Source organism: Sceloporus occidentalis, unplaced genomic scaffold, assembly GCF_023333645.1.
Source record: "Sceloporus occidentalis isolate IW3139 unplaced genomic scaffold, rSceOcc1.0.p SCAF_7, whole genome shotgun sequence".
Taxonomy (NCBI): Eukaryota; Metazoa; Chordata; class Lepidosauria; order Squamata; family Phrynosomatidae; genus Sceloporus; species Sceloporus occidentalis.
The window spans coordinates 75,005,362-75,025,691 of NW_028316987.1; the positions used below are offsets into that span (position 1 = coordinate 75,005,362).

At 40.6% G+C, this 20,330-nt stretch overlaps 1 protein-coding gene across 3 annotated transcripts in view; it reads right to left on the minus strand.

The window, feature by feature from the left end:
• Nucleotides 1-20,330, minus strand: part of CUNH10orf67 (chromosome unknown C10orf67 homolog) — a 77,322-nt gene that overhangs the window by 24,366 nt on the left and 32,626 nt on the right. For 2 of the 3 annotated variants that reach the window (XM_089533364.1, XM_089533363.1), the window contains 6 exons: nucleotides 18,962-19,036; nucleotides 17,496-17,645; nucleotides 10,575-10,604; nucleotides 6,852-6,990; nucleotides 5,376-5,434; nucleotides 4,410-4,481 (listed from right to left, as the gene is read on the minus strand). In XM_089533364.1, the coding sequence (XP_089389490.1) occupies nucleotides 4,410-4,481; nucleotides 5,376-5,434; nucleotides 6,852-6,990; nucleotides 10,575-10,604; nucleotides 17,496-17,645; nucleotides 18,962-19,036 (525 nt within the window). The remainder of the gene's footprint in view (nucleotides 1-4,409; nucleotides 4,482-5,375; nucleotides 5,435-6,851; nucleotides 6,991-10,574; nucleotides 10,605-17,495; nucleotides 17,646-18,961; nucleotides 19,037-20,330) is intronic. The other variant, XM_089533365.1, reaches the window with a different exon arrangement.

The following is a 20,330-nucleotide window of genomic DNA, read 5'->3' on the forward strand; positions in this document are numbered from 1 at the left end:
GAGCCGCAGCAGCCACACCGCGCGGCTCCCGCATGGACCGAAAAAGAAGCTCCAAAATGGAGCTTCTTTAAGCGGCGCCTCTATGACGTCGCGAGGCGCCAGGGGCGCACTCGCAACGTCATAGACGCCGCGACACGTGCAGATGCACAGCGTCTGATACGTAAATATGGCGGCGGCCGTGTGGAACGGCCGCCGCCATATTGTATGTACAGAATACGTACTAGGGTTAGGGGGGTGCGGAAGCACCGCCCCTTCCTAACCCTAGTACGTATTCATTATGTACTAAATGGTGGTGTGTAACCCGCCTATGTCTCTTTAAATGAATCTATCCATCTGAATTGTTGTCTTCCTCTTTTCTTACTGCCTTCTGTCTTTTAGAGCATTGCCATCCTTTCTAATGAGTCCTGTCTTGTCATGATGTGATGTGCCCAAAATATGATAGCCTCAATTTAGTCATCCTGGCTTCTAGGGAGAATTCAGATCTGATTTGTTCCAGGACCCATTTGTTGTCTTTTTAGCCATCCAAAGAACTCTTGTCCAGCACCACATCTCCAATGAATTGATTTATTTTCTATCAGCTTTCTTCACCAGCCAGTACTCACACCCAGACATAATGATGGAAAATATGACTGCATGGACAATCCTTCCTGAAGAAACAGACTGGAGAAATTGAGGTTGGAGAGACTGGAAGAGGGTAGAAAAAAATGACTGCTTGAAGATTTTGTTTTTCTTCTATCGTTGTTGTCACATGCCTTCACGTTGACTCTGACTTATGGTGACCCTTTGTAGAGATTTCTTGGCAAGATTTATACATAAGTTTGCCATTGTTTGAGGAAGTGTGACTTGCCCAGTGTCACCCAGCAGGTTCGCATAGCTGAATCAGGATTTGAATCCTGCTCTCCTGGAGTCCCAGTTCAACAATCAAACCATTCCATCACACTAGCTCTCTTCTTTCTCTCACCACCCTAGAAAAAACTAACTACTGTAGTTCACAAATGGGATTCCAGCTAGAGATTCTTACCCACCTTGCTATGTGGAATAATTATGGCTATGCTTGTCCATTAAGAGCAATATTTTGACTTGAAATTATGACTGTCATTTATAAAAAGCCACTGAGTAAATATTTGACAAGCTGGGAACTTTTTGATCACTCCTCTTCTTTGGTAGTGTATTCTGAATGGCAGTCCTGTTTTTCCAATTTCCTCTGAAGCTAAAGAATAAGGACCGTCAGGATTAGACCCTCTTTGAAATAACTCATGGCATATGGTACTAAGATTGAGAAAACAGAATACACAAAGAAGCTATAATTTGGCACAGTGTGTGACAGGCTGCAAACAAGTGAGCATGTAAATAGCTGAAGTGATATTGATGTGTTATTTACAACCTTTCGTCTTCTGAATAGAATCCATTCTTCTTTGGCACATTTATTAAAAACAAGCCAAGATGGGTTTTACTCTATATTAATGTGATATATCCCACTTGCCCTACTATAACGACGACGACGACAACAACAACAACAACAACAAAAATTGACAGTAGTTAATATGAAACCAAGTTATCTCTTCATCCAATCCTTCAAAAGTGGGTGAAAATCTAATAATATAATAAAAGATCAGTCATCTGCAAAGTTCCAGAATTCTTTCTAAAAGGGATAAAATACATGATCAAGATTTTTTTCTACGGAAATCTGTTTGAAGTGACAATGGACTGGCCCCATGATTTTTATGGCAAACACTTAAATGTGTGTTTACTTGAATATACTTGTATTTACCTGGTATAGTCCAACTTGATCTTGATGTTTTCACTTATGATTTTAAATGGAACTAATATTTTGCTGTTAGTACTTGCAATCCATAAACTTTGTTCCACACCACGTCCCCTGAAAAATGGGACCCAAACAGCAATTTAAAAAGCCAAAGTTTTCTGATCAGTTCTGGACTAAAGCCAAAACATCAAGCTTGGTCAACATCAGTTCATTCCTTAGAAAAAATATAGAAATCCAAAATATGTTTTCAGCCATGGGTGGGGTATCCGAAGTAGTGGGATTGCATTCAAAACCTTACTATAGTCTTCATTTTGGTCCCATTAGATAACACACCAACTCTTATGGCTCTGCGATCAAGCATGTTAATTTCTATATAGCATGAAAACAGACACTTTAAACTATAGTATAGATAGGGGCCTCATTACCACTTACAGACAAATCGGTGTGCAAACCGAATTGATTGATCGATTCAACAGTGGAACGTGTTTCTCACTACAATTGCCCCGATTGCATTTTTCCCCGCTAAAATAATCCAGCTGTGGTTCACATTAATGCATGAATCGATTCAAAATGGACCCGCTCCAGCTGGCCAAAGGGAAATTTAAATTTATTTCGATCCACATGTAGTTCACACTTGCACGGAATTGATTTATCAAAAAAGACGCCGAAAACATCAGCGTCAAAAATACACAATTTAAATGGGTCCCCCTTTCGAAATCACTTCAGCAATTCAGTTTAAGTGGGAACCAGGGTTGTTTGAACCAGTTCAAACCAATTTGCAATCCAGTTTAAAAGGTAGTGGGAATGAGGCCAGGGTAGAGCTAGCATGGTGTAGTGGTTTGAATGTTGCACTAGAACTTCAGAAGAGCAGGGTTTGAATCCTTGCTAGGCCATGGACATCCCCTGGGTGACTTGGGCAAGTCACATTCCTTCAAAGGAAGGTAATGGAAAACTCGCTCAGAAAAAATCTTGCCAAATAAACAAACAAACAACCTGTGATCAATTAATCTTAGGGTTGCCATAAACTGGAATCAACTTGAAGGCATATAACAAAAACAACCTAGACAATTCCGTGATAAAGATGGCCTATGTTAACACAAGGACAGTAACTGTGTGGACTTCCAGGTGTCACATTGCACACTGCAGTAGCCCTAAGTAACAAAATCCATGGTTAAGAATGCTGGACATAACAGTCCAACAACTTCTAAGATGTCTCCATTTGTCCACCCCAATGTAGCAGAACTCTGGGTTAAATCCAATTGTTAGTGTCAAGCAGAGTACATAAGTGATGCCCATAAGTGTGTTTATCACTGGTGTAATTCTGTTTCACACATACATATCAGCTTGAGTCTTTCACTTTACTGAACAAGAGGAAGAGCAAAAAATGTAGAATATTTCACAGCACACTTATTGGTTATGAAAACTGGAATAGAAATTGCTTATGCAGTCAAAGTAGAATTCTAACTTTCAAGTTCAAATCTAAATTTCAAATTCAGACTACAGTATGGTCTTTATGCTTGTTTTCAAAGATGTCATGAAAGATGCACAATAAATCACAAGATTATCTGCTTTGGGGTCTGTGTTTGAGAGAGGGATTGACATGAAATGAAACCCTGTTTCACCCCTCTGTTCCCATCTTCAGATCAGTGAAGTTTAAAAAAAACACATTATTATACAAATTCTTAGGGGCCACATTCCAGTGCTAGATGGAGCTAAAGTCAAAAGATTCAGAGCAAAATTACCAGCATAGTTTATCTTAGGTGATGTCTGCACAGAGAAAAAGAAATGTTCCTACACCATTCCCACACTGACTTGCTCAGATGGTGCATGGGGCCAAAACTGGCAAAATATAGGCCCAATCCAAGCTCCAGGATGATTATCTGTAGTAAAAAGAGTCCCTTTTTGCTCTGGATTAGAATGGAAACTCCAGAGAATCTTCTAGGCACAAGGATAGTGTACCGGTGTAGGGTTGGAAGGAGGACTGTTGCAGTGTTGGTGAGCCATTGACTTCTTCCCACCTGGAACTTCCCCCTGCACCAAAGCACTTTTGAGTTTGGGCAGTTCTTCCAGTATCATTCCTTTTACAGATGTGAAAGTTGACTTTACAACTGCACACTAGCACAACAATGCCATCAGTACAACACACTGATGCAAATTAACTGCACAAGCTCACATTTGTACAACAATGTTTGTAAACAGTGCTGTTGGTATTAGCCCATTATGGGTGCCAGTTGTGTGGACAGGTTGTCTTCCCTGTGTATCTGGAAGCTGCAACAGTAAGCCACGTTTTCCTGTCAGTGTGGACACAGCTTCAAAGCTCTTGCTGCCTTTAGTGAGCTGGGGGAGGGGGCATTTCAAACTTTTTAGAATGAAGGAAAAATATACAAAAGCTGGGAAATGACCAAAGAGTGTCATAGAAAGGGGTTATGCTATTTGGGAAGGGGAGGACCAAGTCAAGATCCTAGCAGAGTCAGATTAGGACTCAGGACATTATTTTCACAGCTTAACCTCGCTGACCATTTTAATCAGGTGTGGAAGGAGAGGAGGAAAAATGCATAACATATTATAACACTGTATTTGAAGTGAAGATCATTAAACATTGGGTTTAATATTAGCAGTGTAATATTTTTGTTCAGGATCTTACCCGAGCTTTAGATAGCACTCGCTGCTTCTCCCGTTCAAGTTCCAGTTTCAATATTTCTTGAGTTGTCAGTAGCTAAAATTTAGAGGATGATGGTGAGATGTCATAGAAAAGTAGCAGATTTTATTTTAAAGGAAAATATTTTAGTATCTGGCTGAAAATATTTGGCCTTCCTGGATACTAACAGCTTTGAAAATTTACTTTTTTAGACAACAACTCACAAGGTGCCATCCATGTTGGCTGATTGGCTCTCAGAGTTGTAATAAAAAAAAATTTTTTTTTCATGCTTGTAACCACCTAACTACACCTCTGTCCTTTAAAAAGTCCTTTAGGCTGCTGTCTCAAAGCAGAATGAATGCAGTTTGACATCACTTTAACTGTCATGGCTCCATTCTATGGAATCCTGAGATTCATAGTTTGTTTTGGCACTAGAACTCTCAGACAGAGAAGGCTAAATAACCTACAAAACTACAAATCTCAGATTTCTATAGCACTGAGCTATGGCAGTTAAAGCAATGTGAAATTGAATTCATTTTGCACTGTAAATGCAGCCTCAGACTTCTTTTTAGACTCAACTGCTCTATAGGATCACAATGGTTCTTACTGGGCTATTTGGAATTTCTTTTAAAGTGCAGTAGTCTCCTAAAAGTAACTTTCTCCAGCTAGGATATCAAATTAAGCCAGAAGTTCTATAGTACTGCCAGCCATTCATGCCTCTCTTTTATATCTGATCAAGGTAAGGCCCAGCCTCAAGATCTTAGTTTCCTAGTTCAGGGCTTTCTTTTTGAAATGTTAACTTGTCTGATCTATGGAGAATGATGAGTTATGTAAAACGTAACTCAAAGGTCTCCGGGCAGCTTGAAGGACAGTTCTTTTTGATGATAGGATGTATGTGAATAACTCCCTGGCTCTTGTGTCTTTGTCTGAGTTAATCCATCACTGTCAATAAATAAATAACGAATACAGTACCTTTTGCATTGTCTTCATATCTTTCTCTTTTCTCTCTCTAATACGTTGCATTTCAGTTTCTGAAAGAAGCAGAGGATGGGGTGGGGGGAAATAAAGCAGACCATGAAATTACATGGCTATTTAAAGAGATTCATATCGTGCACTACAGGTCAGTCTGTAAGACCATCGGAAGGCCTGAGCGGATGGAGGCACTGGCAGACCGGTGACCTTCACAACTGGCCTTGACCTTCAGAGCACTCTTCCTGCTGCTCAGCTGGCTGGTCAGAGAGAGGAAGATTAAGAAATAAGTTCAAGAGCCAAGTGTGTCCAAGCACCCATTGCTTTTCTTTCATACTAGCTTTGCTCATCTTTGCTGTTTGTCACAGCTCATACAAAGTAATGTAGCAGGTGGCTCTTTATTGCCCAAACCAAATATCTGAAGACTAGATATTGGGGTGAGGGGAAGAGAAGGAAGATATCACCATGTGAGATGATAAAACTACCTTAATGTAACACTGGTTTCATGTTAAATTCATATTCTTGTCCACTAGTATTGTGGCGCTTTCCCCCCAGGCAGTCCTATAGGCTGCTGTAATTATTTCACCAATCATTTCTTATTGTTATTATGCTGTTCTTAAGTCTTGTTTTCATAAGGCCTATTGGCTGTCTTGAGAGCATCTAGCAGGCCAGAAGGCAAAACTTCTTTTAAAGGGTGTATCCATCCATTTGTCTATCTATTTACATACCCAGACCCATATAGAAAGAGAGATGAGGAGAGAGTGTTTCAGAATCCATATGCACCTAAAATTCTAGCTTTCCATTATAATCATAAGAGGTAATTTTACACAGACACAAACCTATCATGTCAGCATTTGCATTACCAGGCATGCACAATGCCTCACACAAAGGAACAATTTACTTTTTTTAAAAACTGGCCAAATATTTTTCTCAAATATATAAAAAATTAAGGTTCTGAAATATTTGACATGGATAGACAAATCCAGTACCAATAGCATTTTTGATAAAAAGAGAGGTATCGTAATACCTGTTCCTCATCAACACACATTTCTCCTTATACTCCAGTGTCCCTTTTGTACTTACATAAGAACTGTCATTTTGCTACAAAATATTAATATATGGTGAGAAAAGTTCAGAATGCTATACAACTTCCCCACTTTGAACTGTAAGTATCAGAAGTAGATAACTAACCTTCTTTTCTCATCAATATTATTATTATTATTATTATTATTATTATTAATAATAATAATATAGCGCTGTAGATTTGCACAGTAAATACAACAAAAAGAAGTCTGTGTTTTAAAAAGATACTTTCCACTAAGTCAGAGAAATTTCAGAATCATCTCAAATTACAGAGGAAAACAAAAAAATAACTGTGTCATATTTTCCAGCCCAATTTAGATGATGAATGTCACCTCCCTCAATATTTCAATATATATTAAAATCAATTGAGTTTCTTGGTTCTGTGAGAATGTTTACCTAAGTCAGTATGTTCTTTTTCTCTGCGTTTCATAGTTTCTTGAAGGCGTGTATATCTTTCAGTCAGGCTGGCCATTTGTTCTTTGAACTCACAAATTTCTTGCTTAAGCAACTGTGTTTCAATGTCTCTGTCTGAAAACTGAAAGATTAAGAAGCTGTCTATTTCTAAAGCATGAAGCATAAAAGAAGAAGGGGAAAAATGTAAATTGCCACCGCTGGGCACCCAACAATTATACAATACAGCTATCATAAAATTTTCTGAATCCTGTCATATTAGTTACAATATGAATGGGAAGAAAAACCAGGAGACTAAAGAGAACTTGCCGGAAGAAAGAGCTGCAGTACCCAGTGTACAAAAAGACCGTAACACATGGGGATGGGTTATTGACAAGAATAATGCATATCATACTGTTTGTTTGCCCTCATCATTCAGACCAGTTTATTGTGGAGCTTGTGTTGGGGAGCCAGCTGGGGCCGCTCCATCCACCCACACTTCTCTCTGAGTTTATGAAGTGCTGTCCGTAACTAGGCAGGCAGGAGAAACCATGGACAGGCAACTCCAGGGGGTTGCAAAGTGCATGGCTAAGGAGGAGGGTGGGGGGGCTTGCCCTCTTTGTGCTGTTTCTCAGTGACAGCACTGCCATTGCCATGAGGAGCACATCACACGTCAAACTGGTGAAATTTCCAGGCTGGGAGCCACATGGAGTCCATCAGGCTGCCTGATACCAACACAGTTGGTTTTCTGCTTCATGCTGGAGCCACCCAGAGGCAATTCATATTCTGAACATTAAGATAGCTTTGCATGCACATCACACATGGTCCGTTCAGGTTTTTTTTTTAAATGCCATTGAAGACTCTGGTTTAAATCTCCATGCAAACAGTGATAACCTTGTAGGAAAGTTCCAGGACAGCACACAACAAAAGACGTTAAAGTTATACTTTTAGTAAAGCAAACTCATTTACATTTTTATTATGCATGTCCTTTGTTAAAATCTGGCCACGTTCATTATGGAAAAGACTTCGTATGCATCCAAGCTTATTGGGAGAGTCACTCTTTCTTCTTGTCTGCTTCAAAGCTATTTAACACATTTGCATATATTGTCAAATGGCTGTCGAGATTTTACTGCTGCATATTTCTTTCAACAGGATAGAAAAGCTCTCTGAAGAAAGTGGAAACACAACTTTATAATGACACCAGGACGTCATAATGAATTGTGAAGTCCTTTAAAAAGAATCCCTAATGATGATGAGTAATTCCCACAATTGCTTAAAGGAAATGCATGCTATTATAGGATTTCTTTCGTATTCAAAAGCAGATTTTTCTTCCATTCAAAACATCTTAAAATAAAAAGGGAAATAAAAAAATTGACCTTGATGTTTTGGAGGTTTAGAGGTACACCAAAACCAAATTGTGAATAGAATTTATTCATGTCTAACTATCATTGTTTCAAGGATGTGAATGGGGACAGAGCTGCTGCATTTTAATAAGTATGTACAAGACAGAGTTTCAGCAGGTGTAACTCTAAACCTAATCTGCTGAGGTTTTCCCTTCTACACAGTCATTCAAGGTGCTGCAGCCTTGTCCCCTTTTATGTATAGACAGCTGAATCGTGTTAGAAATTAGAGTTTCCCAGGGGGTTAGCCCTTGTTTGGGAAAAATATGAATGAAAAATAAAACTATCAGGAATCAGCCATCCTTTAGCAGCGTAGCAGATAAGCGTGCCCCAATCTGAGGTTGTTTCCCAAAAAATTGAAACTGACTAAAAAAATAAACAAGGCAGGCAGTTTCAAGTTACAAACTAGAAAAAGTTTACTAACGTTTTTTACATTTACACATGCATAGAGAGCCTGCATTCCAATTAGCTAATGAAAAGATTAGGTAAAAGGAAGAGCTTCAGTTTTTAACTCACCATCTTTTGATGGAAAGGCAAAGCATGGCTGAAGATGAAGAGAGAAAGAGATGGGGGGGGGAGAGTAGACGTAAGAAGGAGACTGAGAAAGCAGGTATCTTTATATGTCCAATAACCCTAACTTTCCAGGGTCACATGGTCTAGTTACATGAATACTCAAAAGGTATTGATGGCCATGTACTGTATTTCAAAGGATAGGAAGAACAAATGAGGAGGAAAAAACAGAAGAATTTTACATGCAGGAATTTCTGCCCTATCTAAACTTCAATTCCTTTAACAGCAAGGGGGAGGGGGTGAGAGAGAATACTGGAATTTAACAACAAATTGTTTCTAATGGCCACTGCTCTTAGAATAAGTAAGGAAGATTGGTTGGAATGACAAATCAAGAACAGGCAGACCTGGAGTCAAATCCTCACTGGAGACCATGGACCAGTCTTCAACTCTTAGCCCAGTGGTGGGAACCGTGATCCACAGCCTGCAGGAGGACAATAGTGCTCCTGTGTGGTCTCTGATATCCCCAGAAACCCTTCTGGCCCTTGAAAAAAATATTTTTTGGGTAAAAAATGTGGCACGGTTTTGTTCCTAAACATTATTTTAGTGGCTGTGCCCCAAAACTGAGGAGGAAGAAATCAGTGAGAACAGTCTTCAAGCAACTGGAATTGACTATTGGTAGAAGCATGCATGAATGCATGCATGCATGCAGGAAGGGTAACCTCCACACCTAGCATAACACTGCTCAAGAGAAGCCAGAACAAAACTGTTGGTCAATGGCCAGGAAGATACTTAAAAGTGCCATAATAAGTAGTGGTTGGTGTCTTCCACATCAGTAGGAGAATGAACCCACTCTGTCCATCACGGTACTGAACTATATCCCCCTGCAAATGGAAAGTGTAGACTAAAAAACAGAGATAGGCCCCATACAAACTGCCCAAATAAAGCTGCTTTGGGTCACTTTGTTGGTATGCTGTTTAAATGTTGCATGCATCCTAAGAGTCTGGAAGTTGCCCCAAAGCTGTGCTCCAGTCCTTAGGACTGGATTGTGGCTTTGGCATGGTTACCGGATTCTTAGGACGCATGCAACATTTAAACAGCATACCAACAAAGGCGCATTACAGACCGCCCCTTTGGGTTGGCCTGTAGGCGCACCTTTCCCCGCCGGATTGGGGCCTCAGTGGCCAGAGCGGCAGCCGCTGAGGCCCCGATCTGCCGCTTTCCGGGCTGCGGGGAAGCAGCAAAAGGCTCCTTCCCCGCAGCCTGGAAAGGGGTGTCCTTGGGGCTTCAAGCCCCAAGGACACCCCGCGGCGGCGGGGAGAAGGAAAAAGGGGCCGTTTGGCCCCTTTCTCCTTTGGTCCGCTGGGTGCAGCCGTCTGAAGGCTGCGCCCAGCGGACCAAACGAGGAAGGAGCTCCGAAACGGAGCTCCTTCCGGGGTCGCGGAAAGGGGGCCCTAGGCGCCCTGCCGCAACCCCAATACGTCACAACCGCACTGCCTCGTTTGGAGGCGGCGTGGTCATGACGTATCAATGGTGGCGGCCGTGTGGAACGGCCGCCACCATTTTGTGCGTGCGCAGCGCGCACTAGGGTTAGGGCGGTGCGGAAGCACCGCCCCGCCTTAACCCTAGTACGCACTCCGTGCGTACTTTTTAGCCCGTGTGTAACGGGCCAAAGTGACCCAAAGCAGCTTTATTTTGGCCTGTCTGTATGGGGCCTTAGTTCGCCATGGATCCAGACAGCCAACTGTATTATACACAGATCATCCACTGAAGCCCTTCAGTGACTCCTCCTCCCTCTTTATTAAAAAGTTTAAAGTTTCACCTTTTTTATGTCTTTTGTCCTCTCTTGTGCCTGCAAGCAAAATGTTAGTGTTAGTTGGCTTGATTGGGAGACCTGTGGCTGCTAGATGTGGATGCATCTGCCTTTCTTATTAAAACAGCTATTGTCCACTCACCCTGTCCCTTACTGATATGAACTGGGATTCTAGTAGCTTGGTTGTATGAAGCAATTTCTAGCTGCTGTAGCCTAGAGTTTTTGATCACTAAGATGACATCCCAGCCAAAGCAGGTAGAGCAGAACTACCCTAGGAAAAATCATCATACTGCCTTAAACACATCCAATTTTATGAGAGTTTGGAAGCTGAACATGGTAAAGTCTTGTTAGTACTTCAATGGGAGGCCCCATGAGAATGCAGTGGTCTCCAGATAGGTCTAGGAAAGAATCCTGCCTCAGTCACAGGGCAGCTGCTACAAGTCAGAGTCAACAATATTGGGCTACATGGATCAAAGTTCTGACTCGGTATAAGAGGGTTTCCTGCATCTGCAATCTGTCTGCCAGTTGTATCCCCAAAACACTGGATCTTGTGCAAGCAGCTGGCAGATCCAGATGTATCATTGGGGATGAGGTGGGCACTTTATGTGGCAGATGTTAAGGAGTGGGAAATGGTGACAAGATCTTGGAGGACAAAAGTGAGTACTTATGTGTGTGATGTAGCTTGTTCTATGCTCCCTAGGCCAGCCTGGTGCTCGCAAGTTTAATGAAAGAAGAACCTAGAAAAGTTACTTTTTGGACTCCAACTCAAAGGATGCTCACCCAAAATGGCCATTGGAAGACTGGGGATTGCAGTCCAAAAAAGTACTTTTTACTATAATATTTTTAGGGTATAAAAAAAGCACACATTAGTGTACATAGTGTTTTGCTGCAGAGTTAATCCTGCTTAAACCCAGACCTTGGAAAGGTCATATTTTGGGACTATAAATGCATCTTCTCCCAGCTAACACAGATGCTAGCCGGGGGATTCTGAAAGTCATAGGGAGAGCCAATGGGGTGGCGGGGAGTGGCTGGTACAAATTACTGGGGCACAGGGAGCTGGAATGGCCCAGTATCCATTGCATATGTTTTTGTCTTCCTTTGTACTATCACTATTTGTCAATTGATTTTGACATCCACTGTAAAACTGTGAGTTTCAAGGAAAATAATTATGGCGGGATACATACCGCCATTTAGTACGTCTTCTATACGTACTAGGGTTAGGAAGGGGCGGTGCTTCCGCACCCCCCTAACCCTAGTACGTATTCTATACGTACAAGATGGCGGCGCCCCTTCCACATGGGCGCCGCCATCTTTGCGTATCGGACGCTGAGCGTCCATACGCGTCGCGCCGCTTGTGACGTAGCGAGCGCGCCCCTGGCGCCTCGCTACGTCGCAAACGCGACGGTAAAAGAAGCTCCATTTTGGAGCTTCTTTTTCGGTCCGCGCGGGAGTCGGGCCGTCTGAAGGCTCCGGCTCCCCCGCGGACCTACTGGCGGCGGCGGCAGACCGCCGCAAAGCGGCGGTATGTACCCCGCCAATGTATTACAAAATAGTACAGATTTTAAGATGGCCTGCATATCCTCCAACTGTCCCAAGTTGATGGGATAATTCTAATGAATCCTCTGTTGTCCCGTTTTCTTTTCTTGCTTTTAAAATGTGCCAGTTTTTCTCTCCTCCTCCCACTTTCCCCTTGTCTCTTCATCTTCCTTCAGTGGCTGCAAACTGAGTTCAAAGTGCAAAAGTAGTTTGGGATCAATAGACTCAAACAACTCAGTAACAAGGAGAAGACAAGAGGGGGTGGAATCTTGCTCTTTCCAGTAGATTCAGGGTGAAGCAAACTGCTGCATCCTCTTCTAACGCTTCTGTTCTTGTTCAGTAATAACATTTGCCATCTTTACTATATTTTGATGTTGTTTAGCCATATGTGTCCTGCTTTGTCTGTGTGAAATGTTGAAGGGCATGGGGCTGCCCTAACTTCTTGAGAGTTAGGGGAAAGAGGGGGGAAAGGAAGCCACTGGTGGGGGGAAAGGTAGTGGGCAAAATGGTAGGACAGTGAGAGGGAAGACAGGAACAAGAAGGATGAGAAGAAGCCTAAGGGAAAATGCAAGACCTATGACAATGGTAGAGATGACTGGAAACAAAGATAGCCTGCTATGGCCTCAAGAACCAATGTGGTGTAATGGTTTGAGTGTTGGACTAGAACTCTAGAGACCAGAGTTCGAATCCCTGCCCAGCCATGGAAACCAACTGGATGACTTTGGGAAAGTCACACTTTCTCAGCCTCAGAGGGGAACAAAAGCAAACTCCCTCTGAACAAATCTTGGTCAAGAGGATCCTGAGATAGGGCTGCCATAGGTCGGAAATGACTTGAAGGCACACAACAACAACTATGGACTCAGCTGGGCAAAAACTCACTATGAGGGAGGAGGAGGAAGAGGAGGAGGAACAACTGCACCTCCACTTCGGTGAGCTGTTCTCCTAATTTTAGTCAACTTCTCTGTCCCAGGGAACAGCTCCTAAATATTTCCTGCATGGCCCTCATTGGTCACCAAATGACACATCACTTGGGAAGGGCTCAGCATCTGGATGAGGACCAAAGAGTGCCCTCAGGCAGTGTCTGGAAAATGCTACTGTGGGTGGCAGTGACTGTATATTCCTCCTCCCCATAAAGTCTTTAGGGACTTTAAAGGAATGAGTGAACCTCTGGTCCTCCCAACCCAAAAAAATCACAAGCGTCCAGACCCACTCTTGGTGGCCCTGGTTGTAAATCAAAAATAATCTTTTCAAGCTCTGAAACTCATGTTCATGTAAGGGCTTCCAACTCAAAGATTCTATGATTCTATGACATCCAAGGATAATCTTTTTTAGAGTATGAAGGCAGCATGCATCAATGTGCATAGTGTTTGTCTAAAGAGTTAATCTTATTAAAATCCAGATATTGGAAAGGTTACACTACAGGACTATAATTCCTAGCATCTCTCAGACAGCACAAACCGTGCTTGGGGATGCTAGCCTGGAGGTTCTGCATTGATAGCTCATATTTCCGTCCTGGAGCCCCATTGAAAAAAATCAGCAAGCAGCAATGAGATCAAATTAAAGATCCACCTAGAAGCATCATAAGTACAAGGCAGGTGATGATTTTGGAATTTAAGCACACTCATACCTATGGAATCCAGCTGCTGACATTAACTGGCAGCCGTCCTTTTTAAATATGTAATTATATGCAGCAGTTTATTAGAAACATTAGAGATAAAGGAGAAGTCAATGTATATTTCCCCATCCCTAAATGCTGGCATTGGTTTTGTCTTTAAAAAAATCATTCTTACTAGCTACTTCATTGGACTAGAGAGAAATCCTTCTTTGTTTATGGAAATTATCAAAATCTGGGAAATCCTCTAGGATGTCTCCAAGAAGGTTCTGCCTGAGGGCGTTAATAAACATCAAACAATACAAAGACACGATTAATCAATATTCCCTTGTGATACTATTACACACACCCTGTGTGGTTACAGAACAAATCTGCAGTTTCAAAGGGTCTTTTAAAGAACTGTTTCAAGACTTAATAGGCTTAAATTTTAGCTGTTTAGCTATGGCAGAAATTGAGCACCAATGGCTCATCCATTTAATCTTCTTTTATCTGCTTTCATTTTAATCTACTGTCCTTTGCTTTGGAGGCCTCTGGGTTAAAAAGTATCATGTGAATAATAATAATAATAATAGTAGACTAATTATGACAAATTATTGTTATTGCCAACAATTACTGCTGTTATTGATCAGTGATGTGGATGCACTGAAAATGTTTAAAATTCAAACATAGCCCTACTGTTTGAAACCAGCAATTCGTTAAAATCTACTGTAGTCACAACAACTTAATCCTTATAACTTGTGGCTTTTGCATGGTTAACCTTTAGCTCCACCATCTGTTATAAGCAAGAACTGCAAATAAAATTAACTGTTGAGTCTCCAGATGAAATACCAAACTGGCTGGTTATCAAAACATAGCTCATCAACTCTGAAAGGCTTCCACATCCTATTATTGACCCTATCAGCCACATTTTAGCTGAATTTTGGAAAGTTACATTTTTCTACAGTAGCTCTCAGAATTCCCTAGCCAGCATGGTACAGTTCCAGAGAAAGTATTTTCTTTTTAGCATCTTTAAAAATCCTAAAAAAAGATCCACCATTCCAGCATTCCTATTCAATGACTTTCTGTGATGTAGAATATAGTAACAGCTATAATAATACAATGCCTCCCCCAAACTGGGCCAAACGTACCTCACGTTGTACAGAGCCATTCATATGTAACAAACAGTTACCCTAGATGAGGATCCATATCTCTATCTCTATTAAAAATAATTTCTATCATAATTCAACCAAGGCTGTATTGGAACACATTTATCTACACAAATTACAATCACAGAAGATGACTTCCACATACAGTTCTGCCTTGTTGGATCAGTGTGTTGGCGTCACATTTGAAGTGTGGGTGTCACTGTTATGTAGTGCTGGCACACAAGCAAACATGCTAGTACAAAAGTTGTAGGGTGAGGTACCAGGAAGAGCATTGTGAATTTCCAGGTGTTTACTATAGAATGATCCTATTGATCAAGGAGAGAAAAGTTAAGCCTATGGGCTGCATGAAGCCCTGAAACCATATTTGAGGTTTTCAGGGCCCGCTAGAATCCCAAAAATATTTTTGCTCCAAAGGTATCCTTCGGTGCATTTGAAGCAAAGTTTTTTATTCTGAGGATGTAACCCTCCAAGGTACCACAAAGTGGTCATGTGGTCCCCTAATCCCTTACACTTGTCCATCACTACAAATTCTACTAATAAAAATGTTTATACGTGAGGCCTTAATACTACACATCTGAAGAAGTGAGTTTATACCTATGCAAGCTAATGCTAAAATAAAAATCAGTTAGTCTTAAAGGTGCTGCCACATTTTTCTCTCCCTCCCTCCCTCCCTCCCTTGCTCCTTTTTATGCTGTATGCATTAGAAAATAACACTGAGAAAAGAAATCAAAATAATTGTACAGCTGCCCATCCTTGAAAGTCCAGCCATAGATTCTGGGCTATTAATTCCAACAACATTTGATGCAAATTAAAAAAATCCATAGAGGAATATTCATGGATTAGGTTACATCGATTCAGAATACAGAATCCAAGTGAACTTTATAGAAAGGATTAATGGGCAGGAACGAGTGAGACTTTGCAGTCCCATGGAATATCTAAATCACTGTGTCTGCATGATCAGAATCCACAAGAGGGGGCAGTCGTACAAGCTGTGTTATTCCGGGAACGAATAGATAATAGAAAACAATGCAAATTAAGTGGATTTCACTAAATTAAAGCAACAACTTAATTTTGTTATGTTACTGCAGAAACGCTGCACTAATGGTTATTTCAAGTAATGATATGCAAAAGGCACACTCCAAGCCAGTCAATGGGAGAGAGATATTAAATATGATTATTAATTCTCCAGTAAAATGAGAAGGCTGTAAATTTCTCTTAACCCTGGTTGACCTATGCTCATATTTATTACTGGAATGGAAGAAGCATTTCTTTCTTACCTCATAATGGCTACTTCCTTTGCAATAATCAAAGGATTCTGCTTACCTCCACAAAGTCAGGGTTTTTTTTTTTAACAAGTAACTTCCTTGCCAATTCCATGGAGTTATCAATGGAACAAAAAGAACTTGTTAATGTGGGGTTGTTTTTTTGGGGGGGAGTGTAACTCCCAGAATCCCATAGCCAATATGGCCAATAGCCATGTTACCAGAGGAGACTAGAAATTATAGCCCCAAAAAGGTCACTTTTCCAAACTCTGTTAATAAATATGTACTGTCTGATTGACATTGTGTGTCAGCTGTAACACCTCATTCCTTTTAGAATTAAAGCAAAGAGAAGTCTGTGGTTGCTGCCACACTTCAGAAATAAAGCAGCTTGACATCTCTTTAATCTCCTTGGCTCAATGCTATGGAATTCTGGGCTTTGGAATTTGATGGGGCAACAGAGCTCTCTGACTAAATATCTCATAAAACTACAAATCCCAGAACCCCATAGCATTGAGTCATGGCTTTATTTTTGCAGTGTGATAGCAGCTTGTGTTGATGAAAGATAAAAAACAGTCAAAAATCCTTTTAGGTGCAGCCACAACCTTAAGCATATATTAAATGGTTCTCTGGATCCCATCCACACCAAAATAAAAAAATTATTCTTCACATTTTATGGGACTCATCAGAGAAGTGAAATCGTGTGTGTCCGCAAAGAAGCCTCAAATGTCAGCTATATCCTACATAGGCTTTAAGACTCAAAAGATCCAGATACAAATCCTCACTGGGCCATGAATCTCAATGGATGATCTCAGACTACTCCTAATCTTAGGCTGACAGGATTGTTGTGAGAATACCATGGGAAGGAGGAGTATCACATATAAATATATACACAAAGCAAATCAGAAACGGAATTTAAACTTGATTTAAATTTTTAAAAAAACAAACAACGCAAATGTGGGACGTTTATCACACAATGTTTCTGCAAATGTGAAATAATGCAAAAATAAAGATAAGGTAAAATGGAGAAAAATGGCAGCTTTTTACTTTCAGTATTTCCCAAAAGTAAAAAGCTGCTGTTTTCCTCCATTTTACCTTCGGTTTATTTTCACGTTATTTCACGTTTGCAGGAATTTTGTTGGAGGGTTGTTGTTTTTTGCCAAGATTTGTTCAGAGGACGTTTGCTTTGGCCTTCCTCTGAGGCTGAGAGAGTGTGACTTGTCCAAAGTCATCCACTGTGTTTTCATGCCCATGTGGGGATTTGAACTCTGTTCTCCAGAGCTGTAGTCCCAAACACTTAAACCACCACACCACATTGACTCCTATTTACAAATACAGTACATAAAATCCATTCTTAAGACTTTGCAAAACAGCATACCTTTTCTCGGTCTTTATACTCCTGCAGCTCTTCTTCTAGACTTTGGATTGTAGTAGCCTGCTCATCAAGCTCACTCCTTAACCTCTCAAACTTTCTGGCTATTGAGTCATCATCTTCTCCATATATTTCTTTCTCTATGCTAAAATATTTCTGTTAAAGCAAGCAAGAACACTGGTGAGAGACCCCAAGAGCTTCATGTCAAACTAGAGCACAACAATTATTGATGGCCACAAGTTTTATTTTGCAACCCTAAATCATATTTGAATTTGACAGTTCTATGTCAAGATAACCAACTCTGCTGCTAAAGCAGTAGAACAATTAGGGTTCTTTAGCCAGAACTTGGACAAGCTCCTTTTTTGGACAAGAAAATCCCTAGTCAATATGACCATATTAGCTGAGGGGTACTAGGAGATGTAATTCCCAAAATGTAACTTTTAAAAGTAAACGGCAATTCACCTGAGCATGCCTTTTAAAAATCATTTTCAATCTATTAAAAACAATCATTTCCAAATAAATCACGATGATTATTGTTGTTACTTTATTGTTAAAAAGTAAAAAGAGAAGGAATTTTTAAACCTCCAAATAAGTCCTGGCTGACCGTAGTAAATGTTCCCCAGAGGACTTGAGTGCACAGGGTATATTATATGGGAAGAAGTAATCCCATAGGTAACCTTGACCCAGACCATGTAGAATTTTAAAGGTAATAACCAACACTCTGTAGCTTGTCCAGAAATTAACTGGCAGTCAGTGGAGTGATTTTAATATTGGTTTGATATGATCAGTCCTGGATGTACCAATCCTGCTGCCGTATTTAAACTATTTGGCATTTCCAGATTGGTACAGAGAAAGCCCAATGTACAGCACATTACAAAAGTCCAGCCTTGATGTTACCAGGATGTGCGCTATCATCTTTAGGTTCCCCCAGATGCAGGAAAGGGTGCAACTGGCATAACAGATGAAACTGACAGTAAGCACTCCTGGTCATCACATCTATCAAAGCTATCATTTTTAGTGATGGATCCAGAAGCACTCCCAGGCATTAGCAAATTGTTCTTTTTTTGTTAATTTTCAGTAGCTGAGGAGGAAGGAAAGAGGTAGCCAAAATGACATCAGGGGAGCTCCACTTTGGTGTCTTTACCTAACTTGACAGCTATTACATTTGTTTGTACCAGTGGATGGAATCAATCCTAGTGTACCATATGTAATTTTATAATGGCCCAGAGACTTTAGCAACTTATTATAAAAGCTGTCAGAGCTTGTAAAAACCTACTGTGTGGGATCAGAATTCCTCAGCCAGTAATCACTTTTCCCAGCTATGAGAAGTGTTTTATTGGCTCACAGGAAGGTCTATTAGTCCCATAACTAAGGGCAGATGCCAGATCTGAGAAAGTGCAGGCAGATGAACAGTGTTCCACTAGATATTAGACACACAAAATACACATGGTAGCAAGATTTTTTTAACTTACTGCATAGTGTGCTTGAAGAATTGCTAGTGCATCACATAATTGTTGTTGGAAACTATGCCGCATCTTGACTTCTTTCTGTAATTATATGGGAGAAGGAAGAAGAGTACACATTTATGAATTATTGAAACAATTTATTAAAATTTAATAATGCCTTTTATTAAAATTTGTATAAATGTCCTATCCAAGATAAATTTATCCTTTTCATCACAAAATTAACATTTATTCATTTTTACTGCTTTAAAAAATAAACATGGAAAATTATTCTTTCAATTACAACTCCCAGAATCTCCCATGCTGGCTGTAGAATGTGTAGTCCAAACTATTGCTAAAATGCAGCCTACAAATACGTTTGTTTTTGAGCTGCCTTCTTTTTCACTCTAGTCCTGAGTAAACCCCTGGCCATATTTGTTCAGTGGACTGAACAGCCCAGTGGCAATAGCTAATGAGGATCGTTCCGGAAGTGGTGGAAGAAGTCATAACAGATTGCATTTAGGAAAATCTACAAGCCTATATCCCATCCCTTTCCTTTGCTGAGTACCATGGAGTTGTATGCAATTCCATTGATGTTTGGATCATGTGATCTTGACTGCATGTGTAAACACTGGAGGAGAATTGTATCCCCGGATCCTACCCAGAGGGTAGCTATTTTGAATTTGGTTGGAATGTTGCAGATTAATGAGCAGAATAATGGTGCAGACCAGGAAGGTGAACACGTGGGCTTCCAGCTGTTGTCAGATGGCAACTACTACCACCCCCCATCACTGCCTATGATGGGCAGGACATATGCGAGTTGCTAACAAGATTGGGAGGGGGCTACATGCTTCCCAGCCAGAGCCCCATTATGCTTAGTACCTCTGGTTTCAAATATACACACACATCAGGCATTAAGTTACACTAAATGCAGTAAGACTTACATCTGAGTAACTATGCACAGGGATTGTGCGGTCTGTTGCAACAAACATTGCTCAAGCTTAAATGTTCCAGCATCTTCTCAAAACATGATAATAGAACAGTTTAGTTTTTTTAAAAAATAAAGACATGTATGAGGACTCCATGCCTAGAAATATTCTATTCCATTCCATTCTATTCTATATGCAATTTTAAATTTATCGCAAATGAACAAATATACCCAACTTTCTACAGGTTGCAGTATTTCTTAATCTATTACTCTAAGGTCTTGAAGCAAGGCCTTTAAGGAATGGTTCTAGCCACTCCATTCCCATGGGGAAAATACTATATAAAGAAAGTCACAGACTCATAAAAATGTCTCTTAGATTCCCCCACGGCTTCACACTGTTTGGATTGCAAAACAATGTGCTGGTTAGAGAGGTCTGCCACCTAGTGTATACAGATGTTTACAAACATACCA